General features: G+C 49.6%; 1 protein-coding gene across 1 annotated transcript; it reads right to left on the bottom strand.

The window, feature by feature from the left end:
- Positions 1-431: 431 nt before the first annotated feature.
- Positions 432-27891, bottom strand: CALB2 (calbindin 2; the record flags this gene model as incomplete). Its single annotated transcript, XM_079723242.1, has 11 exons — positions 432-1115; positions 4806-4877; positions 5658-5711; positions 5870-5909; positions 6245-6300; positions 6833-6910; positions 7505-7561; positions 12359-12439; positions 13385-13474; positions 16827-16903; positions 27795-27891. The coding sequence occupies 11 exons, from the start codon at positions 27889-27891 to the stop codon at positions 999-1001; spliced, it is 819 nt and encodes a 272-aa protein (XP_079579368.1). The 3' UTR covers positions 432-998.

Raw genomic sequence — 27891 nt, 5'->3', positions numbered from 1 at the left:
ATACCCTGGCTTTGCGCCACCAACTGGCCCTAAGACATGGGGCTCGTTACTTGACCTCTTTAATCTTGAGTTTCCTCATCTGTACGCTGGAGACAATCACAGCACCCCTCTCAAGGGACTAAGAGAGATACCGCAGGCAAACCGTTTTGCATAATACCTGGCATTTAGTAAACTTTCAGTGAACTGATAACTGCTGTTACGATTTCAGAAATGTGGAAACAAACACGGAGCAGAGAAGTGACAGGCTGATGGAGAGAAGGCAGTGAGTGGCAAGGGAAGGTACCGCGTCCTGGGGTCCCACACCCTTGCTTCTAGTGGTTGTGCCCCAGTTGGGTGGTCCCCTCACTCTCCCCACTCACTCGAGAACAGGCTCTCTCTTCGTCAGGGACTAGCGGCAGAGAGAAAGTTCACCACTCAGCCAGAACTGGGAGAGCTTCCACAGGAGAACATTTCCTTTTTATTGTCTGTAAACTCTTCTTTGGTAAACAAGGAACCCAAAGGGAAAGGGAGCACGCTGAGTCAGGGACAGGGCCGGTGCCCGCCACGAACAAGGAGCTCTGAGAAGACAGCTACACCACTAGCGAGGCGGGGGCATGGAACCTGGGGGTTCGGGGTGGCTGGTGGCATGGGGGAGAGGCAGAGGGGAGGGTCCACTCTGTTGGACACAGAAGCCTAAATCATACAGCGAATGAGCTCATGCATCACAGCGAAGAGAACGAGGGACTCCCCACCTGTGCCCCCGACCACCTCCTGTGCGGTTGGTGCCCCTCTGCATGCAGAGCGCTGTGACTGGTCAGCCAGGGTTGGGTTGGAGGGGGCTCCAGGGGGCCCATCAGCAGCCCCTTCTCCATCTCTTCTTTCCTGCTCTGCAGGCTGGTGTGTGTGCAGATGGCAGGGGCAGCGGGAGGGATGCTCAGGATCTCCGGGTCTGGGTGGAAGTGGCAGGGCAGCAGGGGCAGGTTTGGGGGGAGGTGGAGAAGCAGCCCCCATCCCCCCTTTTACATGGGGGGCTCACTGCAGAGGACAATCTCCAGGTCCTTGCGGTAGAGCTTCCCCGCCTCGGCCAAGGACATGATGCTCTTTTTGTAGCTGGTGAGCTGTTGGATGTTCATTTCCTAGGAGACAGAGAGGGAGAGGGTAAGAGGCTCAGAGGACGGCCCCACCTACACGGCCCAGCTGTTCATTCAGCCAGAACCTTTCCCTTATCCCATCTCAGTGCAAGTAGCTTAGAGGCACACAAAGCATGGGCCTTGGGAGTCAGAAAGCCCTGGATGAAAAACAGTCTCCCATTCACTGACTGGCTGCATTGCTTTGGGGAAAGTATTCAACCTTTTCTGAGTCTCAGCTGCCTCATCTGTAAAATGGGTACAGTAATGAGCCTGCCTCACTGAGGTGTTATGAGGATTACATGAGGAAATGAATGTAAACAATACTTAGCACAGTACCTGACACACAGCATGCACTCCAAACAGTAGCTGTTGATGACAGTCGTTACCTATACGCATAGCTTCTCTAAATTCCTCTACCTCAGTGAGCCTCCATTTACTCAATCTGCTGGGTCCCTGCAGGTGAGGAGGAGAATGCCAGGGGAACTCCCTGGTTTTGTCTTCAGGCCCCTTGGATCACGCTTCCCTAAAAGCCTCACCCAGTGAAACAAGGGATTCTAACTCCTTTCTCCTCCAGCAGCAAGCCTACCAGCCTACTGCTTGTTCACTGGCTCCTTGTGGCCTTGAGGGGCGCTAAGCCAGGTGACCCACAAACATATGCCCAGAGTCTCATATAAAATGGAGGCCAACATTGACAGAACACCAACAGCCCACATGCCTTGTGTTGCTTTGGATGGAAATAGCCGAAAGTTCTGAAATAGAGCAAAGTCATCATCAACATTGGAAAATCACTAAACAACTGCCTTTTTCTTTCCCTCCCTCCTTCCTCTTCCTCCTCCTCCTCCTCCTCCTTTTGTATTGAACATGTCGGCAGATCTTTTTTTTTTTTTTTTTTTTTTTAAATAGTTCCCCTTCCAGGCTGATGGGTCATTATCTCCATTCAGCTAATGAGAAAATTGAGGTGTAAAGACTAAGGTATTGGCTAAGGGATGGGACCAACTCTACAGCCATAAAGAGTCTTAGTCCCCTGCGTAATTCTTTACTTGGCTCACCTGTCCTCAGTGCTCCAAGGTCAGTCTTTTATTGCATCGTTTGGTGACATCCCCTCACGTTACTGATTCCTGGGTTTGTGCCACCACCCAGCCCCAAGGCACTTTGCAAGCATCTCTAGCTTTGAGGGGCATCTTCACTAAAGTTGTGAAGTTTCTGGAAAAAATGTCACCTAGTCCATAACACCAGGGTGTGCCTGAGCAACCTACCACTCAATTAGGAGCTAAGGAAGTGACCCCATATATCAAGCCTGAGCTTGACAAAACCCTCCAGTTTAGTGTGGCATCAAGAGTTTTAGCAGAATGGGCTGAGGGGGCTGCTTACTTTCTGTGTCTAGAAGTATTGCTTGAAGCTGAGGATGGCTTCAGCAAGTTGCAACTGTCTTAGGACTACTAGGAAATGTCAAAGTTTGAGCCCATCATCCTGTCCCACAGGAGCCTCAAACATTAATCTGCTCAGAAACCGAATCACCGTCTGTGCAGGCACCATCAAAATGGCATATGCGGACTTCCCTGGTGGCGCAGTGGTAAAGAATCCGCCTGCCAATGCAGGGGACACGGGTTTGAGCCCTGGTCCGGGAAGATCCCACATGCCACGGAGCAACGAAGCCCGTGCACCACAACTACTGAGCCTGCACTCTAGAGCCTGCGAGCCACAACTACTGAAGCCCGCGCGCCTAGATCCTGTGCTCTGCAGCAAGAGAAGCCATTGCAATGAGACGCCTGTGCGCGGCAATGTAGAGTAGCCCCCGCTCGCCACAACTAGAGAAAGCCTGCATGCAGCAACGAAGACCCAACACAGCCAAAAATAAATAAATAAAAAATAAATTTATTAAAAAAAAAAGGCATATGCATCTGCCATGTGGGCTCACCTAAAAATGGCCATTCCCCTCCCAACTCAGGGGCTGTTATTTACAAGCATGCAGCTCTCTCTACTGATTCATTCACTCAATCCCCGTGTGCTAAATCTGGAGCTTAGTACAGGTGGAAGGCTCCCGGGTAAATAATTTTATTAATATCCTTGTTCTCTAACCTTCAGAGTTATTTCCTAGCCCCACCACCTGACTCTTTTTTGTTTCCACATCTCGAGTCAAGCTGTGTAGCCATATGAGTTGTCTTTTGTGGTAATCAAGAAAGAGCCTAGTTAGATGATGATCAGGAAATTCGGGTCTCTCCCAAGATTTAATGCCTGCCTTCAAGGCCTATCAGCCTCAGGCATAAAGCAGGGTCATATGGAGAATAATCATGCCTCATTAATACAATTATAGTTAAAGATATTTTCCATTACGACGTGCAACATTCCTTGGACACATAAGGATGCACAAATAATTTTCTCCTAGAGTTTGGTGCCAGGAAAAAGTCTGCCGAGTTCAAACACTTGGTGAGTACTTCCTTTCTTCCTAGGAAGTATTTGCTTATAATTCGTTTTCTGCCTCTTTCAAAAAGCAATTGTAGGTAGTGTAAAGCAAAAAAATAAATTTAGGGTGAAAGAAATGAAGGATGATATTCAGGATAAAGAAGTCGGAAGGCAGTTGGAAAGGGAGACAGACTCAGAGGCTGTGATGAATTTTTTGCCCTGAAATTGAGCATTATATTTAGCTCTAGCCTGACCGCCCAGGCAGTTAGACAACGCAAGGAATTATAGAGCGTTCCTCATCTAATTAAAGAAAGCAGCAAAACCGTTTTCTCAGAGAAAGACATTTTGCAGGAGGTGGAGGAAAATGCTGCCAAGACTCATCTCCCGGTTCCTGTAAAAAAGTCTTTTTTGTTCGCCGTGTGGCTGGCACTTCCAAGAACTGGGCCACATCAAAACTGCCATGGCCTCGTAGCTGCATTATTTACATCAGCCAGCAGGTAGAAGAAACCCAAGTGTCTGCCTGTGAATGGACAGATAAAATGTGGGATAGACACACCATGGAATGTTACTGAGCCTTAAAAAGGAAGGAATTTCCGACACGTGCTACAACATGGATGAAGCTTGAAGATGTTACGCTGAGTGAAATAAGCCACACACAGAAAGACAAATACTGTATGATCTCACTTATATGAAGTATCTAGAGCAGTAAGATGCACAGAGGAAGTAGAATGATGAGTGCCAGTGGCCCGGGGCAGGCAGCAAGGGGGAGTTATTGTTTAATGGCTACGGAGTTTCATTCTGGGAAGATGAACAAGTGCTGGATGGTGGTGCCAGTTGCACACATTGTGAATGTAGTTAATGCCACTGAACTGTACTTAAAAATGGTTAAGATGGCAAACTTTTTTATGTGTATTAAAAAAAAAAAAAGGGCTTTCCTGATGGCGCAGTGGTTGAGAGTCTGCCTGCTGATGCAGGGGACACGGGTTCGTGTCCCGGTCCGGGAGGATCCCGCATGCCGTGCAGCGGCTGGGCCTGTGAGCCATGGCTGCTAGGCCTGCGCGTCCGGAGCCTGTGCTCCACAGTGGGAGAGGCCACAACAGTGAGAGGCCCGCGTACCGCAAAAAAAAAAAAAAAAAACAACCTATCAATTCAACCAGAAAAAAACCAAACCAAAAAACTGCCGTTGCCTTGTTAGGGGGTGATCAAAGAGAAGCAACACACACTCCTCGGCCTTCCTTCCCACCCCCATCCCACCTCCAGGACAGCACCCCACCTCCGGGCTCAGCCACTCACCTTCTTGTTTTTCTCATACAAATCCTTCAGGAGGGCGTCCAGCTCATTCTCATCAATGTAGCCACTTCCATCCTGGCCGGGAGCAGAGGGTCAGCACAGAGCCTCAGAACTCAGGCCCCACGACCCCCGACCAGAGTCTAGCTTTGCTAATGGTCTTTACTCTGAGCAAAAGAGGTGCCCAAATAACGTGTCACTTCTGACTTTACCAGTCACTGCAGGAACGGGAGGGTCCAGGGCAAACTGTTGGTAACCTTCCCTTCTGGTGTTTTTCATTTGCACTGAAATTGTAAGTGAGGTTCAAGAAGCATTTCGCTAACTCCCTGGGTGTCGAATCCCACAATAAGATGTCAGGATGAACACAGGCTATTTAAAGTTTACCCCCAAGCCTACAGTGCTAAGGAAAACCACTGGAGTCACCCACACAGGGGCAGCTAAGGGAGGGGCGACATTGGTACGGAGGGCCTCTCACTCCCCACTTCCTAGGAAGACAGCAAGATTATGACCTGGCACCAGGGGAGCAGAACTGAGCACCTCCTCTCTTTGGGTCCCAACAATGTAATCGCACCCTAGTTCCAGGCATAACCCTCTTCCATGAGCTATTCTCTCCTGTACTTTTAAGGAACCAAAACCTTGGGTCCCACAGGCCACACACTGAAGGACATTTATCTTCTCACATAGCAGAAGATGCTGCAGGGAATCCAAAGGGACAGGAAGAAACTGCATGGCTCAGATTGCTGCTCCGACAGCTTGTTTACGCCCAAGGACCAAGGCGAGCCATTCTGGTGGGGTGGGGGGGGAGGGGGGGCTGGAACGGGCCTCCTGCTTTTCCATCCACACCGTCCTCTGTCTTACCTTGTCGTAAAATGTGAAGATTGCGTTGAACTCCTCCGAGGTCAGCTTCATGCCCTGGAAGGCCCAAGGTATTAAAGACAGAAGCCAAAGCCCTGCAGAGTGTGTGTGTGTGTGTGCGTGTGCGTGTGCGTGTGTGTGCGTGCTGAGGAAGGGTGAGCTCAGAGGGATGAGGGGAAGGGAGGAATTGAAGAAAAGCAAAGAGGCTATTTTACCTGAAATTTAAGCAGGAAGTTTTCCTGTACAGGCAAGAGTCTGGAAAGAGAATGTTAGAGCAGCGATTAGGAGACAGAGCAGAAGCAAGAACAACTCGGACCTGGGGGGAGGGGTTGCAGAAGGAGCATCTGTAGTTATGGAAACGATCTCTGAGCACTTAATAATCAGGTGTCAGTGGAAAGTTCTAAAAAGAGGGAGACGGGACATTGAGGTGATGATGATCATGATTTGATCTAACTTTGATTTGTGCTTCAGGGCACCTGACCTGTCACCTTCTCCACTGATTGATCTTGGCGATAGGGACGGTAGCACAGGGGTGATCTGTAGGGATCTTGTGAAAAGTGATGCTGGGGTGAGTGAGGGCAGGCACTTACCGGGACATCTCCGAGAGGCCCAGTTTGCCGTCCCCGTTCAAGTCAAACATCCGTAGCTGTTGGGGACAGAAAGTGGTGCCTGGGTTATTTGCTTTGACTTTCTCTCATGTGGGACCTTGGCCTGCCATCCCCTGTACTGGAGAGGAAGGAGGATGGGGGAGTATGCTCATGCGTCCTCTGAGGTCACCTGGTGGCAGGGACCAGCATGGGCTGAATCGGTCACTGGGGAGACAGCAGGGACTTGGTCATGGCTCCCCTCCCCCTTTCTCAGGGACAGGGCCGCAGAAGACAGCAGACCAGCACCACAGGCCCACGCTCTCCAAGTTTATCCTCCCCTGGAGCTGTGGAGGCTGTCATGGAAACATGCTCCAGTCTTACACTGTCCCAGGAGCATTTGGCTGAGTGGGGACCTCAAGAGAGAGGGTGCTGGGCCCATGAACTAGCATCCCTCTTGCTGGCTGCCACTGGGAGTCACTTCTTCTGGACCTGAAGAATCAGCCAACTAACGACCCCACAAACCCCAAATCCCACTGATCTGGGGCCCATGTCCTGCACCCCTGGGGAGGAGGGATACTTTCAGCCACTCACTATGGTTTGGGTGTACTCTTGGAGCTTAGGTTCATCATATGGTCGGTTCGCCTTCTTCAGCAGGTCAGACAGGAATCCCTGGAATACCAAAGTCCTCTTCAGAGCTCCCAGTTCAGGCTGTCTGTCCCTGACTCACTTACCTGTTCCTTCAGACAGTCACTCAACACTGTTTTCCGGGGCCCATCATTTGCATAGCTTGCAGCCCTCACAATTCCGTCACCCCTTAATGCTTGTGGAGTAACCCTGAAGGGGGAGGGAGCTGCTGGATGCAACCTCACCCCATAGGCCAGGCAGTAGAAACTGGCTCTGGCTCCTCAGAGAGCCCAGGACACATGCTAAGCAGTGCCTGGGACTCCTTGGGTCCAGAGGAATTTAGGGGTAGACGTGCAAGCGAGAAGGCCAAACTGCTGGAATGCCTTGAGGATGCCTGTCCTGGGCACTGACGTGCAGAGGAATGTGAACTGGTTGAACTCCTACAGCTCTCTGTTGCTGATTTCACATGGCCGAACATGTCCAACCATTCAGAGCCGGGCCTGAGTATCCCACAGCAGACCACACACCCAAATTCCTCACCCACCCTCTCCTCCCTCCCCAGGTTCCTTAAACCCACCACCACTTTGGTCTCAGGCCCATTCTCTGCGCCCTCCATGCCCTCTCCAAGGCTCATCTTACCTTGAGCTCGTTGGCTTCGATGTAGCCGCTTCTGTCTGTGTCATACTTCCGCCAGGCCTGCAATGGGAATGTCAACCTATTCACAAAGATTTATCCACACCTAGAAGCTTCCCTCCATCTTCCTTTAACGGGCCAGGCCGGATCTTGATATTCAAGAATATTACAGTGAGTTGGGGACATGCAGATGGTCTAGACCAGTCCCTTCCACGTCGCAGATGAAGAAACAAGGGAAAGTGTCTTGGCCAAGGTCACATAGAGAAGAAAAAAACCCTGCTGGGACAAGGTCTCCTTACTGTAACTGGCTTCAGGATCATCTTGTAAGCAGGGTTGTGGCTTTCTAAGGTGTTAACCAGGCAGATTTTTTACCAGGACTAGCACTATGATCTGTTGGATCCCATTTTTGCTGTGGGTGTATTGGGTGTCCTTTTACTGTTCTGGAAGCTTCTCATTCTCTGTGTGGGAGTTGGGAGCAAGGGTAGGAACCCTCTGGAAGGGCAGAAGCAGGCTTTGGTTACTCATTGTACTGCGTCCTCTACCCCTCCACCACGATGCATATGGCAGCCCTGTCTGAAGGTGGAACAGAATTGGTAGTGTAATCAGTTTGTTTAGACTATCCCAAGGCCACTCCCCATCTTTCTGATAAAAAGCATCGCCCCCCTTTTTTTAGGAAACCACCCCTCTCTCATGCTCAGTCCACACGGTTCAAGAGGGGCTGACCCATCTCCAGAGGTAGGCATGTGATCTAGGCCTAGACAATCGGTCCATCACTGGATCTTGTTCCATACTGGTTCTGGGCTCTGATCCGAGTCCCAGTTATTCAGTACATGCATTGGGTCCCTGTGAGGGACCAGAGAACTGCCTGCTGACCACAGCATCTGGGGGATCAAAGAGAAGCAGAGCTTCAGCAGGTGATATGGGTCTGACCACCTCCTTCCTCTCTCTTCTGGCCATCTGAGCAGGAGCAGACATCACACAGGAGAAACAAGGAAAAACAGTTGGAATGGTTTTAAAATGTCCACCAATTCTTCACCTCCCTAGTTTCCCTCTCCTTGAATGTGGACTGAACTTAGTGACTCACTTCTAATGAATAGAACACGGCAGATATGGCAGTGTGTGGCTTCCAAGCCTAGGTCATAAAGACATTGAGGCTTCCTTCTTGTTCTCTTTGATCACTCACTCTAGTGGAAACCAGATGCCACGTCATAAGGACACTCAAGCAGCCCTATAGAAAGACTCATGTAGTGAGGAACTGAGGCCCCTTGACAACAGCCATGTGAGTGCACCATCTTGGAAGTGCATCTTGCAGCTCCAGCCAAGCCTTCAGATGACTGCAGCCCAGCTGACATCTTGATTCTGAACCAGAGCCACTTGGCTGAGCTGTTACCAAATTTCCAACCACAGAAACTGAGAGATAATAAATGTTTGTTGCCTTAGGCTGGTAAATTTTGGGGGATAATTTGTCACACAGCGATAGTTAACTAATACAATGGTCCTGAAAAAATCTGGTCCTGAATGCAACTGTCCTGAAACCCCAGTGTTTAACCCAATCTGTCTTATGGGGAGGAGGGAATACCATGGTGGGGGGTGAGAGTGGGTGTATCTGTGACAAAAGGCCCAGAGAACCCTGTTTCCCTAATCTTTGGTCTATTTTGGTGCCTGATCACAGTTAGATTTTCTTCCAAGTTTTCTTGATTTTTATTCCCTTCTCCCTCAGCTCCAAACAGCGCAGCTAGACACCAGCAACACTTGATTTTCTGAGAGTCAGCAGGTGCTAATTCTTTTCCCAAATTTGATCTCCTGTCTCCTCAACTTCTCCACATCATGTCCCCCACTTAAAAAAAATTTTTTATTGTGGTTGATTTACAATGTTGTGTTAGTTTCTGGTGTACAGCAAAGCGATTCAGAAATATACACACACACACACACACACACACACACGCATATATATATATTTTTTCCATTATGGTTTATCACAGGATATTGAATATAGTTCCCTGTGCTATACAGCAGGACCTTGTTGTTTATCCATTCTATATATAATAGTTTGCATCTGCTAGTCCCAAACTCCCAGTCCATCCTTCCCCCACCCCACCTCCCCCTTGGCAGCCACAAGTCTGTTCTTTATATCTGTGAATCCATTTCTATTTCGTAGATAAGTTCATTTGTGTCATATTTTAGATTCCACATATCAGTGATATCATATGGTATTTGTCTTTCTCTTTCTGACTTCTCTTAGTATGATAATCTCTAGCTCCATCCATGTAGCTGCAAATGGCATTATTTCATTCCTCTTTTATGGCTGAGTAATATTTCATTATATATATGTACCACACATTCGTCTGTTGATGGCATGTCCCCCTTTTATTGTGAGGAGTGTGAGAAAGTATAGATATTTTAGGATCTTTCTTCCATACCAGCAAACTAGGCTGTGTAATTCTCATGGTATAGTAGTGGCTCAAAAAATTTGATCCTGATTTTTTAAAAAGTTATGAGATATGAGCAAGTCCCAATAAAAAGGTAGATTTATTCTACATACAACTTGGGTAAATGATTTTTGATTAGGGGAGAGTTCTTTCTTTGGGGAAAGAAAATGCCCGGCTCCATCAAAATATTCCTTCCCATGCTCCGAAAGCCCGCCCTTGAGTAAGCACAAAGAAATATGTGCAGATTTTCAAATATGACTTCACCAACCACCTGCATGCCTTTAGTGTATTGGAATTTAGTTCATCTAGGTTGAGTCTTGACTGGGAGAAAAAGGCAGACACCCCCTAAATTGCCTCAGGGGAGGTTAACCTGAAGGGACCCCAGTCCTCCCAGAAAGCAAAGCAGCCAGCTGCTTTCAGAGTGAGATCATCCTAGCAGGTCTGACCTCCCTCCCTCCCTCTCTCCCTCCCTCCTTGGATCCACCCGCTGCTCCAGGCTCTCATGCTGGACTTCTCTTCCCATCCAATACTTTGTGCTCAGCCATCACAAAGTATGGTCATTATTCTCTTCCCATTCAAGGAAAAGAGTTCAAGAAACCTGGGCTTTGTGAAATCTCAAAGAAATCCGGAGGTGTCACTAACGTTAGAAATTAAAATGTTGTGATGGGCAGTGGGATGGAAGCATCTGACAGCACAAACCTTTCAGGGCTACAGAGGGGCCATTTCATGTTTCCAGCTGATAAAGGTGGAACGAATGGACAACCCCAGGAGGGGATGGTCCTGTAGGATGATGGGGTCCCAGGAAACCTGGGGAGGGGGGTGGCGTTGGCTCAGTAGTTATGCTGGGGCTTAAAGGGTAAAGGCAGGTAAAATATGGAACCACGTCAACTACACAGAGAGAAACCACTGATGATTTAGAGAGAGAGGGTTTCCTTCCCCTCCTCTTTAAGCATCTCTGCCCCCTGCAAGCTCTCATCCCCATTTTCCTGATCATAGGTGGAAGGGAGGCCAACCTCTGACCGCCTCCCTATCAGGAAAGGAGTAATCAAGTATAAACGCTCCCTTTTCTACAGACAGAAAAACTGACACTCATAAAAGCAGCACCCTGACAAGTTCTATGTATATGCGGACTTTTCCTCCTAGACAGGCAAGGCGGGGACTAAGAACAGAATCCAGCATGTCAATGACCAGCTTATGGAATTTTGCCATCGTGAAAAAACTGGAGGAAATCCTTTAAAGCACAATAAAATTAAATCCATATCTGATGCTTAGGCAAGCTACCACTTAAAAAAATGAATCTTCTGCCCTAAGAATCCATTATTTCTAACTGACTATCTGTGTGGGGAACTCACTGCCATGTGTGTTTCTGGACTAGCTCTCCAGTCATTTTTAAGCAGTGAATCAGGGACAGGGGATTACCGGTGGCTAGAAATGGATTTAACATGACAAATGGCGACTGGAGTTGTGTTGAAGGCTAGTCATTATTTATCACAGCAGGCACTGTGTGTGTGTGTGTGGGAGGGTGGTATGGGTTGAATTTCATCTTGAGGGACACATACATTAAATGGCTAGAGTGCAGAGCTCCAGAAAAATAGCAAAAAATAACTGGTAGTTTGCTGGACATCAGGATTAGTAATATATTTGGTTAAACTGTATGGAATTTCCAATTTTTGTAAATAAAGAATGGTTAAATATGAGCAGTTTCACATGGTTCAATCTATCAATTGCATATTACTCAAAAGACACTTGAGTTTGGATGTCCTATTTCCCATGAGGATCTCAAAGAATTGCTACTGCAAAGATGGCAACATCCATTTTAAAGATGGGACAGTGAAGCCCAGACCACAGTCAAAGACCAAACCTGGAAGATACTGGAAACTGGAATTCTCACTGGGCTTTTTCAGTTTTAGAATGGTACCTAAATCCATCCTTCTCAAGAATGCTCCTTGGAACTCTGAATTCCAGGAACACTAATGCTATTGAGTGAGAAGAAAATATGAAAGATTCCAGGGGCAAACCAAGTGAAACAGGTCTCTTTACTGCAGGATTCCTCAGAGCTTGTAATATGCAAATATCTAAGGCAAATACCCAAATGGGAAGTGGTGTGTACACATTATTTTCCAAAGGTACTTTACCCAAGCTTACCTCTCACCTTATTCCCCACACTTTAACATGCACACATGTCACCTGGGGATCTTGCTAAAATGTAGATTTTGATTCAGTGGGTCAGGGACTCTGCATTTCTAACAAGCACCCAGGTGGTGGTGACATGGATGCTCCTGGTCCATGGATCACATTTTGAGTAGTTGAGCTACTCAAAAGGGGTTTAGTGTCTTCCAGGGACCATTCCCAGGCATTGGGTAGGCCTGGCTCTGAACACGAGAGAGGCAGGCCCCGATGTGCAAGAGAGAAGGCAGCGCCTTGGTCTCACCTCCATAAACTCGGTGCTGGAGCCCACATGCTGCCTGAAGCACAGAAGGAAGTTCTCCTCGGTCGGCAAGATCTGCGCCAGCTGTGGGGATCAGAGAGCAACAGTAACATTATGGAGAGCCCTGCCAGGAAGCAAACAGACTTTCCTGCAGGTAGGATGGAAAACAGCCAGTGGCAAGGCAGCATGGGAGTCACATTTTGCTCCATTTTGCTTCCTTCCTTGAGAACAGGGGCTGGCAGCCCTTCAAAGGGGAAGGATGTTCTGAGAAGCGCCTCTGGGTCACCCCCAAACCTTTGGGTATGAGCAGCTGGAGGGACGGAAAGTGGTGCCACTTTAAAACACCAAGTATCCAGACTCAAAAGAATACTTAATAGATGATTCCATATATATAATTCTAGAAAATGCAAACTAATCTGAGATTGGTGGCTGCTAGTGCAGGATGGCCTGACCAGACAGAGGAACATTTTGGGGGTGATGGAGATGCCGTATTTTGATTGTGGTGGTGATTACATGGCTGTATACAACTGTCTAAACTCATGGAATTTTACACTTCAAATCGATACTGCTTATTATATGTAAATTATACCACAACAAATCCGATTTTTAAAAAACTGCAAGTCCTCTTGTGCCGCAAACACTGTTGGCTGCCCCCCGTTCCCCCCAATGGCCTTCCCCTCTTCTCTGCTCCCAGCATGCTTGAGTCACAGGCAAACTCCTGTTCTGCAAACTTCACCCTCTCTTCTGTCTTAAACTGAGCTCACCACACATTTATAGTACCCGCTGGACCCTGAGAGCATTAAAAGTCTTCATCCCTGTCTTAGGGTCAATGCTTGTTGCTTCCTCGTTCCTTTTGAGTCAAAGGAAAAGCTCCATCTGTTCTCTTTGATCAGCCTAAGTGCTGGGGGTGGGGTGGGGCTTCAAGACCACCACCTCACTCGGATCCCTAGAAGGACTCTTGTGCATGGGAGAGGCACAGGCAACCGACGGCCCTTCCCGTGTAGCTCTTAGCAGGATACTAGGACTCACCTCTGCCATCTCGATTTTCCCATCTGCGTTCTTGTCATACTTCTGCATGAATTCCTTCATCTTCTCCCCAAAGTTGTCACTCTTGGACACCTGCAGAAAGACAAAGGGTGCTGATTTTGCCGCTGGGTCCCCTGCGAACCGTGGATCTCTCACCCTCTTGGTGCAGCAATGGTGGGGAATCATTCTGCACCCCAAATAGGCAGGCATGGAACCAGGTTGAACCAATGCTCTGAGTAATCAGGGCTGCACCCTTTCCGTTTTTAGGGTTCCTCCAAATCTGTGTTCTCTCTCTCTTTTTAAAAATTTATTATTTATTTTTGTCTGTGTTGGGTCTTCGTTGCTGCGCACGAGCCCTCTCCCGTTGCAGCGAGCGGGGGCCGCTCTTTGCTGCGGTGCACGGGCCCCAGGAGCACGGCCTTCAGTAGTTGTGGCACGTGGGCTCAGTAGTTGTGGCTCGCGGGCTCTAGAGCACAGGCTCAGTACCTGTGGCGCATGGGCTTAGTTGCTCCACAGCACGTGGGATCCTCCTGGACCAGGGCTCAGACCCATGTCTCCTGCATTGGCAGGTGACTCTTAACCACTGCGCCACCAGGGAAGCCCTAAGTGTTCTCTTCTTTGAGGCTCAATCACATTATTTTCAAAGGGAAACGGAACATATCGATGTGCTCTGTACCACATAAGTAAACATGCCCGTCTGCCTTTGAGATGGATTAAACCATAAGATGGATTTGAGATGGATTAAACCATAAGTCTATCAGAAGGGTGAGGACTTATTTCCATCACTCAGATGTGAGAACTCAGGCCCCAACATTTCATTGAGGTAGCTTCTAATAAGCCCAACCTATTGTAGGGGCCCCCAATAAGTTCTAGACACTCCACCAGAGCAAAGGTGATCACTCATTTTCTTCTTTAAAGACTAACTGGAAATTCTACAATGCTTTTCACTCTGATTTTAGGCTAGGAAGAATGTGATGGGAAAGTTTATATAGTTGAGAGGTCATTTAAATAGTCCACTAGTTGAATGTGACTACTAAAAAGGCAAAGAACTTCAAAAGTTCTATTGGGCCATCACCGCCTAACTTAAGTCTAAGGTTCTCTTGAAGTTCTCAGAGTTTCTCTTCGCTTGGGGTGCTGCTTGTTAAGTGTTTGCATTAGTGAGCTCTTCTTTATCCCTAATCAGTGATGAATCATCTTGGCATCTGAAGCCTCTTCGCTTCTCTAACGGCTTTCTAGTGGGTTGTGTGTTTCCTAGGATTGGGCCAAGGAAAATTCTACCAATTCTTAGAGTCTTTTGTTTTTTACCTTTTGGACTGGTCTCAATTTGCCCATATGTATTTGTTTATCAATATTTATTGCGTTACATCTACAAATGTGCCTGGAATGAGCCTAGGCCCTTATCACAAATGTGGCCATCTTGTTTGCTTTCCACAACAGTCCCCATGATGTTAGTAGCCTGTCCATTTTTACACACAAACGGGGGCTGAGATGACGTGACTTCTCCTGAGGTCACCAGCTAGTATCGCCAGAATTTGAACTCATGACTCTTGTTTCCAAGGCCAATATTTTTTCTACCACAGAACAGCTGCTCTGAGATCCAGTCCGGGGTGATGTTAGTTGAGAATGTTGTTGACAGACTTGAAAATCACCCCTGATGCCATCTGAGGAAGGGAGTGACTAAGAGAAGGATTTCAGATTTGAAGCACTTTGTAAAAACACATTCCTCCATCTACCCCACGATCCCAGAACCAGTTGTGAAGCCTGTGTTTTCTGTGATCCGGGCTTCACTATCCTAGTAATGAGGGGTGACGGGGGACTGTTGATAAACAAACCCATGAATCACCTCCATCACTTAAGCCCATCACTTGGACATCTTCCTCACCAGGGCGCGCTGACGAGCTCTGAACCAGGTGTTCACCAGTGGATTTGTGACTCATCTCCCAAAGCGCTCCATGAAGACTTGCTAATAAGCAGTGGATTGGCCAACAGACATGCAGCAGGGGAGAGTAGAGAGACCACCCCCGCCCCGACCAAAGGACCCGCAGGAGCTGGTGGGGAGGGAGTTGGTCTGACTCCATATATTCGAGAACCAGGCATGGGAATCACAACAGACTAGCTCCAATCACCTTACCTTTTCAGTATTTCAGACGTTGCCCCAAAAAGCTTTAGTAAAGTCAATCATGCCAGGTTGGCACGTGGGGAAACAATGTGCCTGCCTTAAGGGCCTGGGACAGGATTTGCAGTCACTTCAGGCCATGAAGGGCGGTCTGACACCTGCACACATGAGCCAGTACGATCTGGCTCAGATGCTGGTTTGGAGCAATCCTCCACTTTCCTCTAGGTCCTTGCTGAGGTTCCAACCTTGGTTGGTCTAGAACAGTGGTTCTCTAGTGGGGACGATTCTGCATCCCCTGCAGGGGACATTTAGCAATGTCCGGAGACATTTTTGATTGTCACAAGTTGGAGGGATGCTGCTAGCATCTCATGGGTAGAGGCCAGGGATGCTGCTAATCATCCTGCAATGCCATGGACAGCCCCCCATGACAAAGAGTTGTCTACCTCGAATGTCATTAGTGCCGAGGCTGAGAAACTCCAGTCTTGAATAAAGGCACTTGAAACCCTCTAGGCATCCAATCTTTTTTTTGTTTGTTTGTTTGTTTTGTGGTACGCGGGCCTCTCACTGTTGTGGCCTCTCCCATTGCGGAGCACAGGCTCCAGACGCGCAGGCTCAGCGGCCATGGCTCATGGGCCCAGCCGCTCCGCGGCATGTGGGAGCTTCCCGGACCGGGGCACGAACCCGTGTCCCCTGCATCGGCAGGTGGACTCTCAACCACTGTGCCACCAGGGAAGCCCTAGGCATCCAGTCTTGAGTCATGACCCCTCTGAGCATATTAGGTAGGCTATGGACTCTTCCCTAGGAAAAAATACTTTTTTTTTTTTTTTTTTTTTTGGCAGTATGCGGGCCTCTCACTGTTGTGGCCTCTCCCGTTGCGGAGCACAGGCTCCGGATGCGCAGGCTCAGCGGCCATGGCTCAAGGGCCCAGCCGCTCCACGGCATATGGGATCCTCCCGGACCGGGGCACGAACCCGTATCCCCTGCATCGGCAGGCGGACTCTCAACCACTGCGCCACCAGGGAGGCCCGGAAAAAATACTTTTTATACACACAGACGCAGACACAAACTTTTGCAGTTTTGGGCAGTTTATCAACCCCCGGTACCCATGAACACCCCTCAATCCCAGACACCAAGAGATAGTGAGGTAAGGTACTCTTTTAAGGGAGTATTTCAATTTTTAAAATCATTCCAGATAAAAGAAAAACTCTGAGGGTCAAGACCAGAGATGTCAGGCTGCTGATGGAATGTATGACCTAAGACAGACAATGCTCAAAGCCATGGTCAGGATGACAGAAAATTCCAAACAACGGGCGAGGGGTCTGGACTTACCATGCCAGAGCCTTTTCTTGCCTTCTCCAGTTCTTGGAAAAAGTTTTCTAGCTCTTTACCTTCAATATACCCATTTCCTGCAAAAATAGCAAAGAAAAAAAGCAATGAACCTCAGAGCTAAGTAGTAAAACTTATGGTGGATGGGTAGGGTGGGGAAATGGGGGGCTTTGTTGAGAACTTGTTCTCCTCACTGGTCAAGCAGGTGTCTGGGCCAGCCCTGGACTGTTAGGGATGTGGGTCCTGCCCTCTGGCCATTTGCAACCATAGAGATCCAAGATTAATAACGGTGTTGCCTTTGTGATATACATTTAGTAGTCAGAGACTGGGAGGGACCAGTGTGTGGGCCATGCTGGCAGAGGGAGCTGGGAGCTGTCTGTCCGTAGCCAGCTGGGCAAGCAGCAGGAGCTGCAGATCTGACAGGGGACAACAGGTCATCAGCCTCGAGATTTGTCAGCAGGTGGCAAGCCCTGGTCAGTAGGGTGAATGAGGTCAGAGGCAGAACTTGGGTCTTTGGGGTAGGAGGGTGTACTGAGTTGAAGAGTGTCCCCCAGGGACTTCCCTTGTGGTCCAGCGGTTCAGACTCCGTGCTTCCACTGCAGGGGGCACGGGTTCAATCCCTGGTCAGGGAACTAAGATCCCACAAGCCGCTCGGTGCAGCCAAAAAAATAATAATAATAAAGTAGACTTTCTAATAAAAAAAAAAAGTGTCCCCCCCCAGAATCCATGTCCCTCTGGAGCTCAGGATGTGACCTTATTTGGAAATAGGGTCTTTGCATATGTAATTAGTTAAGATGAGGTCATACTAGATTAGGGTGGGCCCTAAATCCAATGACTGGTGTCCTTATAAGAAGGCCAAGTGAAGACACAAAGACACACCGGGAAGAAGGCCACATGAAGACAGAGGCAGGGATTGGAGTGATGCATCTCCAAGCTAAGGGGCACTGTGAATTGCTAGCAACTACCAGAGGCCAGGAGAGGGACATGGAACACATTACCCCTCAGAACCTGGAACCAACCCTGCCAACACCTTGATTTTGGACTCTAGCCTCCAGAACTGTAAGAGAATCCATTGCTGTTGTTTTAAGCCACCCAGTTTGTCGTACTTTGTCACGGCAGCTCCAGGAAACTAATGCAGAAGGGAAGAGTGGCAAGAGAAAAGCAGGGATGGGGGCACCTGAGAGGTGGTCACAGGGATCAAGCATATGGGAGGCAACCCACTCCACAGTAATGAAGAGAGGGGGCTCTGAGGTCTGTGCAGGTAGATTCAAATCCTGGTTCTGCTGTACTTACGAGCTGTATGGCTTTGGGAAAGTTATTTAACCCATGTCATCTGCAAAATGGGTAATTAAATGGGATTTTTGCATGTAAAGCCTGTCACTCAGTCCGTTATGGGTGCAGTGTAAATGTTACTATTGTTTGAGTTCAGTTACCAGAACTTGTATAAAAAACGGGAATGAATTTGGGTGAAAAGTGCCGTTATCGGGACCAGGTCCCAAGGTCAAGGCCTGAGTTGCAAGATCACGTACGTAGTAAGAAGTCCTTTAGGTTTTTCACCACTGAACCCAAAAGACCTAGAGACCAGGGCGAGCTGAGTCCATGGCCAAGCTCCCTGGTCTGTCTGTGATGGGGAGGAGTCATTTGTGGGTGGGAAATCAGACAGGTCTAAGGCAGTGCTCCCCAGACTGCTGTGAATGGGAATGTCCTAGAATCTTTAAAAAAATGTGGATGTCTGGCTCCCATCCCCAGACATTCTGATGTAATTGGTTTGGGGTATGAACTAAACATCGTGATTTTTAAAAAAGCTCCCCAGGTAATTTCCATGTATATAGCAAGGTTTGGAAACCACTGACCAAAAGTCAAGGTCCAAATCTGATCTAAAGCAGTGAGCAAGGTTCCCATAGAGAATATTCAACTTGAACAGGAAAGGGAGATGGTAGCTTGCTTCAAGGGCAAATGGAGTTACAAACTAAACAAAGAGAATAAAAACGAAGTATTTAGCCTGGCCTTGGTGGGGGCTTTGGGAGGCTGGAGGGTGATGTGGGAGTCGGGGTGTGTGTTCTTCCTAGCCTCCCCCACTAGTGTCCCCTGAGAATTTAGATTAGGCATGAATAATCCTAGTGGCGCTCTCTAGTGGAGAAGATGCCACAATACATAGTGTATGGAGGAATCATGTGAGATAAATTAAGTATTTTTATCTGCAGGGAAAAGATGTGATTGTAATTGCAGGCCGGGGTGGGGGCGCGTGGTGGGAAGAGATGAGACTTGAGTTCCCTTTTTTCCCCTAGGCTAGAGTGGTCATCTTTCTTCTAGGATGTTCTGAAAGCTTCTTGGGAGAGCTGGACAGCTGCAGCAGGGGGAGTGAGGAGGGAGGGAGGGAGGGAGGAAGGGAGGGAGGGAGGAAGGGCTTTCTAGACAAAAAGGCAGTGGTCCAGTTGACAGTGCCACTGAGTTGGAGGAACGAGTCCTCTCTCTCGCTGGCCGCTCCCTGCCGTGATCTGTCTATTCTTCCATTTCTCAGGCAGGAAGCTGAGCTCAGCTCTGGGTCCAGGAGCAGGGGCTGGGGTTGGAGGGGCCGGGGGGTGGGGGGCAGGGGTGGAGCTCACATTGTGAGCATGTGCTGGGGTTCGAAGTACCAGAGGCCTCAGAGCTGGGCCCGGGCCAGGGCTGGGTGGACACCTGAGTCAGTGAGTATGAGTCTGTTTTGTGAGTGTATTAGGAGGTGGCTGAAGTATCTATGAGGGCTACTTGGACAGGGTGGGCAGGGAAGGCCTCGCTGAGAAGCCCCAGCTACTAGCAAAGGCAGGGAGTGGGGGCCAGTGCCCCTGTGGGAAGAAACCCCTCTTGCTACACTGGGAATTACAGTACCACCTCGCTCTGTGCAAAGGGACAGAAATGTTGTTCAATTCCACAAGCCTTTATTTTTTTGAACTGAACAACCGTTCAACGTTGTGGGAACTATAGCCAAGTTTAGATATGGGCCTGTTCCCCGAGAGCATTTAATGGTCTCCGGGGGTGTGGCAGCCAGACAAGAATAGCAGGAATCTACCAGCTGAAGGGAGAGGGTGAGCAGAGATTAGATAGGCAGGGGCTGCAGGGCCCAGCCGGGGCATCCTCCAGCACTGGAGGAGAAGGTCTTCGCTCCTTTGGCTTCCCTCAGAGCAACTCCCTAACCATCACGCGGGAGGCACCTATTACACGAGGTGGGAGTAGAGAGGTTGGCCTGCCTCCTTCCAGGGAGGACTTCAGCACTGGGCAAGTGGTTTGCTTTTTCTATGCCCGTCTTATAGGGGGGTGGGGTGACTGGCCACCGCGCACATCTCATGTGGATGGGCATTGATAAGGATGTGGTTACCATAGCAACCATCACTCCTGACTTCCCCGTATCAAACCGCAACCTGTGAATATTAGGGAGGGGGATGGGAGGAGCCGGGGACCCTGCATCCGTCCTTATTCTGGGGCTTGCTACCATTCTTCACCACCATGGTGCCTCAGTTTCCCCAAATTTTGAAGTGAGACAGCACTTCTTTAGAATTAATCTGACCACAGACACTTGGAAAACCTTGACCAAAGAATGCCCTGCCTCACAGTGGAAAGAGGCTTGTTTCTCGCTGAGATTTGTGCATACAGATTTTCTGAGAGTTGAACAGGTAAGAGGAGCCCGATTAAGGGTCATAAGTCTACCACCAGCTCTGTGACTGTCCATGCGATGTTGAGCAAGTCAATCTCTCTGAACCTCAGTTTCTTGATCTCTAAAATGGGTATAACTATTTATGCTTTTTTTTTTTACTTCATAGAACCATTGTGACAGCCATACAAGATAAGGCTGTGAAAGCATTCTGGAAAATGTAAAATCTCACATAAATGGAAGGCATCATTTTTATACTCTGTGCTCTTAAGGTCTTCCGAACCAATCCATGGCTGTAAACCCTTCAGCCCAAAGAGTTCCAGCATGACTGCAGCCTCAGAGTCCTGATTCTCAGCCCAGGCTATGTATTAGAATCACCTGGGAAGCTTTTCAAAGTGTACCACTGCCTGGGCCTTACCCCCAGAGCTCCTGATTTAATTGATGGGGTGAGGGTGTCTCGTGGGCATGTTTTCAAAGCTCGCCAGATGATTCTGATGTGCAGTAAGGATTAAGGACTGCTTTAGTGCGACCTGTCTCAAATTTTAAGGTATGCAAGAATTACCTGGGGAGCGTGTTAAAATGGAGATTTTAATTTGGTGGGTCTGGAGTATGAGGGCTTGTCATTCAAAGTGTGGTCTGTGGACCAGGAACTTTGTAATTACCTGGGAGCTTGTTAGAAAGGCAGAATCCCAGGCCCCACCCCAGGCCTGCTGACCAGAATCTGCATTTTAACAACATAGGAGCAGGAACATTTCAAAGCACAACCACTGCTTTTGAACATGAGCATCTTCTCCCTAGAGAGACGGCACCTTTGGCTTCACATTCAAGGTTGAGGTGGGGGGCTGGTGTGAAGCCCGAGATGTTAGACCGGGGTCTCATTTTGACAAGTGACGGCACCTCTTTTGACAAGAGGGGCCTAGACTAGCACTATTCAAAGAGTGGTTGCACCCTAACGGTGTCAGTATCACCTGCAAGCTTGTTATAAATGCAAATTCTCGGACCAACCCCAGACCAGCTGAATCAGAATTGTTAGGAGTGAGGCCCAGAAATCTGCGCTTGAACCAGTCTCCTGCGCGCTCAAGTTCGAGAAGCACAGGCCTAGGGCGTGGTGCTCACCAATCTGTATTATTCTGTGTTGCGGAGTTTAAGGAAATCAAGGAGGGGCGTTATGCAGTTCTAGGCTCCTCGTTACCTGCACAAGAAAGCGTTCATGAAGCCAGGCCTCCTGGCTGTCTGTCCAGAGTTCAAATGTATGGAAGGACCAATAGCCCTCTACCCTCCAGCCTGAGTTCCTCTGGGACAAACGCCACCCTTTGCGGCAAGAAATTGACTTCCTCAGGCTCTGCACCAGTATAAATATTACTTTGCATGGTGCTCACCATTTACAAAGAGCTCTCCCCTCCCTGCCCCAGCTGGTCTTCAGGCCGCTACCAGGTAAACAGACGGGTGTTATCGACCTCGTGTTCGAGAGGAGTTTGAGAGGAAAGAAATTGAACCACAGCTAACAGCCTGTTTTCCTTCTGTTCACCCCAGGGATGATCTCTGTCCATATCTCTATCTTGTTTTGGTTTCTCTCTTTGTCAGTCACACACACACACACACACACACACACACACACACACATCTCCCAGAGGCTCCTGGGGGGAAAACCCCAGTGCAAACTGCTACTGGATGAATGTTTAGACACTTGACTTTTAATCTGTGTTTCTGGGCAGAGCTGCTTCTGGAACAGAGGCTCTGGAGCTGGGCTGGGTCCCCCGAACCTGTGGACATCTGGCAGCCTAATGCTGGGCCAGTTCCCGGTGTGGAGGAGGCCAGAAGGATGGGGCAGATTGGGCGAGAGAGGAGGTGAGGCAGCTGAGAGCCAGAGAGGAGGGGGAAAGGGCCTAAGCCAGAGGCCCCAGCTGGGACCTGCGGGACAAAGGCGGGATCTGATGCAATCCTCCAGGACAGCCACCAGGTCCAGAGCTGGAGAGGCTCAGTTCTTTTTCTTTTTTTTTTAAATTTTTTTTGCGGTACGCGGGCCTCTCAGTGCTGTGGCCTCTCCCGTTGCGGAGCACAGGCTCCGGACGCGCAGGCTCAGTGGCCACGGCTCACGGGCCCAGCCACTCCGTGGCATGTGGGATCTTCCCGGACCGGGGCACAAACCCGTGTCCCCTGCATCGGCAGGCGGACTCCCAACCACTGCGCCACCAGGGAAGCCCAAGGCTCAGTTCTTGAAGAGCCTCCGCCTGCTCTGTTAATTCTGGCTCCCTGGGTATTGGGAGGGATTCCCCTGAGGGGCCTCATCAGCCCTGGAAACCTCCCTCAGGGGCTCAGGTAGAAACCACTGAAGTCAAAGGGGAATAAACAAGGCGAGTAGGGCAGGGACATGGGATCACTGGTGGCCGCCCACGCGAGGCGAGGCGAGGCTGAAGTGTCCCTGTTTGTGAAAACGTCCCCGCAGCTGCCTCCCTGGGGAGCCCCAGCTCTCAGACACAGCTGCCTCCCCCATAGGCTGGCTGGGCCATGGGGCATGAGGGCCTCACGGATGATGTCCGCAGCTGGCATGCCGCGGACATCCACACCAAAGGGCACTGTTGGCAAGACAAGTGGGGAATTTGGGGGTGAAAGCGGAGGTGGGATGGGGGACTTATTCCTAGGGCTTATCCCAGGTGGGGCAGGAGGCTGCTCCCAAAGAACCCCAAATCCTGACATCAGGCCTAAACGGGACACACGGACCCCACAGAGAAATGCCCACAGGGTTAAAAGAAAGCTGCCCTCAGACAGCTTTGGCTCCCTCCCAGCACCAGACCCCTTTGCCTTTAATGCTCCAAGAAGCAATCATTTTTATAAATCCTGTAATTATCTTATGAACAGCACAGCTGTATTGCATAGTAACAGCCGTAGGATTTGTGTAAATGCTTAATATATACCAGATATTCTGTAACCCTTTTGGGGCAGGTCTTTTATTATTATTAATTTTTATCGTTGTGTTAGTTTCTGCTGTGTAGCAAAGTGAATCAGTTATATGTATACATATATCCCCTCTCTTTTAGATTTCCTTCCCATTTAGGTCACCACAGAGCATTGCATAGAGTTCCCTGTGCTATACAGTACGTTCTCATTAGTTATCTATTTTATACATAGAGGTCTTCTTTTCAGTATTCCAAAAGACTTTGTCATTTAGAATTCCAGTGCAAGCTGCCCAGGCCTCTCTCCACCTCCGAGAGGCGCTGTTGTTCAGCTTTCTTCTGCTTCCCCTACCAGGGACACAAGCTCCTCAGTGACTGAGGGCCTGCCTGAGCACTCTCTGTCTGGCCAGTGTCCCCCATGGGGGATGGGTTTGGAGGATGCTTCCGTTACTACTACTGGGTGTAGGAGGAGAGAGGAGGGCAGACTGCACAGGGCCTTCCTCAGTTCTTGGTGGTCCTGCCTGTCATTCATTTTCAGAGTCCTCAGGGCCACACCCATATGGAACAAGGCTCAGTCCCTGTGCAAGGCTTTGAGAGCCTCTGGCATCACTAGGGCCATCTGGAGGCAGACAAAGGCCTAGAAAACTCTGGGCAGATTCCCACACCTGGAGATATATATGTATTTCTTTTGGGGGGAGGGGGGTGCCCATAAAATTATTTTCTTCTTGAATATTTATTGTTTTGCTGATTACACAAGAAACACATGCTCTTGTAAAACACTACAGAAATTTACTTATAAAGTTAAAGAAAATACCTTTTAATTTTACATCATTGACTCTGTAGAGAGGACCACTATTATTATTGTCTTTCAAATATTTTCCAGCATACTTGTTTCATTAATAGTAAAAATGGGCTCATACTGTAATAGTGTCCTGCCGTAATTTAAAAAAATCTCCAGAATACATCTTGGACACTTTTCCATGTCAGTACAAAAGCCCCATCTCAATCCCATTGGTTGCATAATATTCCACTGTAGAGATTAGCAGGATTTATTTTTCTGTTCCCTAGGGAAGCACATTCTTAAAATTTCAGTATCCCAAAGAACTTGATACTAGGCCCCCTTGTTCACATAACTTTATGTATATGTACAAGTATATCCACGTAGGTTGATTCTTGGAGTGAGTGGGATTCCCTGCGTTGTCCTGTGAACGTCTGCTGGCCTCTGGGAGAGAAAATATCCCTACACTTGCAGTTGCTTCCAAAGGGTAGCAAAGGCCAAGGGCAGAACTTGGCTCCCCACGGCCCTCGTACTGATCGTCAGCAGAGGAGGAGCCTGGCGGCCGTGTGGTCAGAACCACAAAGAGAGGCCAGCATGAGCCCTGAGCTGGGCCAGCATCCCTCTGAAGCCTGGATCTTGCAGACTGAGAACGTTTCTGACCAAGAAGTGACCAGGAAACAACAGAACGGTGGACTCAGTCATGTAGGGCACGTAAGGGTCACTCAGAGCATGGGGATGTTATGTGGAAGAGATCCAGCCCCAACCTGGCTCATAGGGTGCACTCGGCTGCTGTCTTCCCTTCCCCTGCTTTTGAGAGATGACACCTGAACGCTTCCAAGGGCATGACCTTGGCTGACCACTGAGGAGGAGTGGGGGGGGACTAGGAGAGGATTCCTGGGTCCCCCACCCTCTCACTTCGCTGTATGATCTTGTGAAAAGAACGTTGCCTCTTTGAGTCCCAGTTTCCCCCTCTTCAGACACCTGCTCCTTCCTTTCTCCACCGCAAGGCTGATGATAATGTTGAAGATAATCTAATTCTTTGGGCAAAGTCACCAGGATGACGGCTCTTCCTCCTCACTAGAAATGGGCTGAGTTAGGAGGGTCAGATTCCCTGCCTCTTCCCCACTGTCCTCGGAATCCAGCTTCTCTGCGGACTCCTAGTCTCTGTTTACTAGAGTCCAGGAGGGGTGGGGTGAGTCGGTGCTCCCCCTCCTTGGTAGCTGGGACTAATTGGGCTCCAGAGAGCTCACCCCGGGGACCTGGTGAGCCGTGGAGAGTCCTCCCGGAGCTCTTTCACTCTGTGAGCGGCAGGGGGACTCTTAGAGTCGGGGGAAAACCCCCAAGATAAAAACAGAAGCCAGAGTTAGTAAGAGGAGGCCCAGCCAGGGCAGGGAGCACCTCAGCAGTGAGGGAGAAGCTCCCTGGCAGCCATGGGAGTTCAGAAGGGGACAGGTACGGAAGGTCCAGAGCAAGGTGACCCACAGCTTAATTCTGGGTCCTTTAGTCGAATTTCAATTTGGCTATAGCCTCATTTTCCTAAATCGCCTTCTGCGCCATCTCTGGTATTCTAATCCTTTTTGCTTTCCTTCTCTGTTAGGTCCATGGTCCCTCCTTGGGACTTCCCTGAAGTGGAGACCAGAGAGGGCAATAGGATGCCGAGGGGGACAAGGAACCAAGAAGCAATCTAGCTCCCCTTTCACACTGTACCAGAGGTACGATGGTTTTGGGGGTCTTTAAAGACTCTTTGGCCTCATGCTAGCTTAGCTATGCTCCAGCCATAGGACCCCTTTCTAGTATTAAAGGGACTGCCCATCACCTCTGAGGCTGGATCAGGAGGGAAAGCAGGTGTCCAGAAACCAGAGTTGGGGAATTAAGCGCTGGCCAGGAACCAGTGCCGCCATCACCTCGCTACATGACCTCAGAGAAGTCACACTTTGTGTCTGTTCTCTCATCTGCCCAAGGAGAATCATGGTCTGCCCACAGCCTCACTGTGCAGGACTCAAGGTGCGATTGTGTTTTGAAAAGTACAAAGTCTCAGACAAATGTGAGGACTTGCACGATTATCAAGAGCAGTCTTGGTTGGCCCCGTGAGAACTGGGGGAGAATAGAACTGTGGAGTCCTCTGTTTATAGCTGACTCATCTGGCAGGAGGCCTGTGGTATAACCTTGGCCCTTGGTAACTTTCCTTGAATCATGCAAGTCTCTGGTGCAGATAAACTGGCAGGAGAAGCCTTAGGGAGTGCGCGTGTCACCTAGAATACAGAGAGGCTGCAATCTTTTTATAGCCCTTTCCCCCAAGGGAGTTTTATGGTACCAGCCAGGGACTGGAAATACAACCCCTCCTTAGCCCCATTTCACAGATTTAACAATCTACCCACCTCCTTCGGTACTTCATAGGCGGATCACCGTCCTAATCCAGGTGTCACATGCCCAGTCCTCTGCACCCCCAGATTCTCAGTTTGCTCCAAGGGAACAAAACTTCATTCGTTATCATACCCGTTAACCCCTGCCTCTCCACAGCACTCTGGGCCGAGGGCCTCTGTTTAGCCACCTTTATGCCCGCCCTGCCGAGGTGAGGAAGGGGAGGGAGAAGAATGGAGGGAGCCTCCAGCTGATCCTCCCCCTGGTTTCCATGCCCCTCACTCTCAATCCCAGGATAAACACCCTGCCAGTGGTCCGAGGTGCCAGAACATTTCGGATGCCCACCCCAGCCAGGACCTCTGAGAAGGAAGTCAGATCACTTAATTTTTTGGAGTGGTGGAGAAAAAGTCTCTAGTGATATCAGAAGCCTCTAAAACGGGGTGGGGGTGGGCTCCCTTTATGCCTGAGTCAGGCCATCGTAGACCCTTGGAATCCCAGTCCTTAGAGCCAACTTCCAAAGGTCGTTCAGTCCAGCCCTCGATTTTTGGGTGGGTAAATGTCAAGACCACACAGAGCAGAGGGTGGGTCACTGAGGCATTTAAGATTGTGCCTCCCCCGACCCAGAGAAGGAAGGAGTCACCCAAAGCACCCAGGATTATCATCATGAGGGAACATGTCAGGCTGGCACCCCAAGCTTGCCTCCCACCACACCCTGTGAGTGGGACCTGAATGCCCGTGAGGGATGGAACGTGGGCAGAGGAAGCCTAGGGGATGCTCACTGCCTGGATGCCGTCTCCACTCCTGCTCCCACCGGACGGGCTGGGGAGGCCAAGAGTGTCCCTTCAGGACCCCCCAGTTTGCCCCAGTCCCCAGGACCCCACGGGGCCAACCTGGTATTCAACAAAAGGGGAACTTGAGGGAAGAAATGAGTGGGCGTCTGAGACCTGTGGCTGCCGCAGCTGAAGGCAGGATGTTACCTTGAAGAGAAAGGCGGGGAAGATAAGACGGCAGGGGGAGTCATGGGGAGCCTTGCCAGCCCAGGCCTCCCCTCTGGGAAAGCCCCAACTTGCCCAGAATGAGGCTGCAAAAGCCGGTGGGCTCTGTCGTCTCTGTCAGGGAAGAAAACTTGCGGGCGGTTGTCACCAGGGCAGCCAGGTGTCTCCCAAACTCGAGACCCCGACCTCAGCAGGCCCTGCACCCAAAACACCCCCTGGGGCAATCTTACCCCTGCCCGCAACTTCCTTGCCCTCTTTCCTCCACCGCAGGTCCCCTGGGGGCGAGCGGGCACACAAGTTGGGAGCTTTACTGACCGTCTGCGTCAAAGTGCTTCCAGATCTCCAGGAACTGGGACGCCGTCAGCTCGGCCAGGTGCAGGTAAGGGGGTTGCTGCTGTTGCGGCCCAGCCAT

Source organism: Hyperoodon ampullatus (genome assembly GCF_949752795.1).
Source record: "Hyperoodon ampullatus genome assembly, chromosome: 18".
Taxonomy (NCBI): domain Eukaryota; kingdom Metazoa; phylum Chordata; class Mammalia; order Artiodactyla; family Ziphiidae; genus Hyperoodon; species Hyperoodon ampullatus.
The sequence above is the reverse complement of the archived record's forward strand: the minus strand, read 5'-3'. Positions and strand labels throughout refer to the sequence as shown.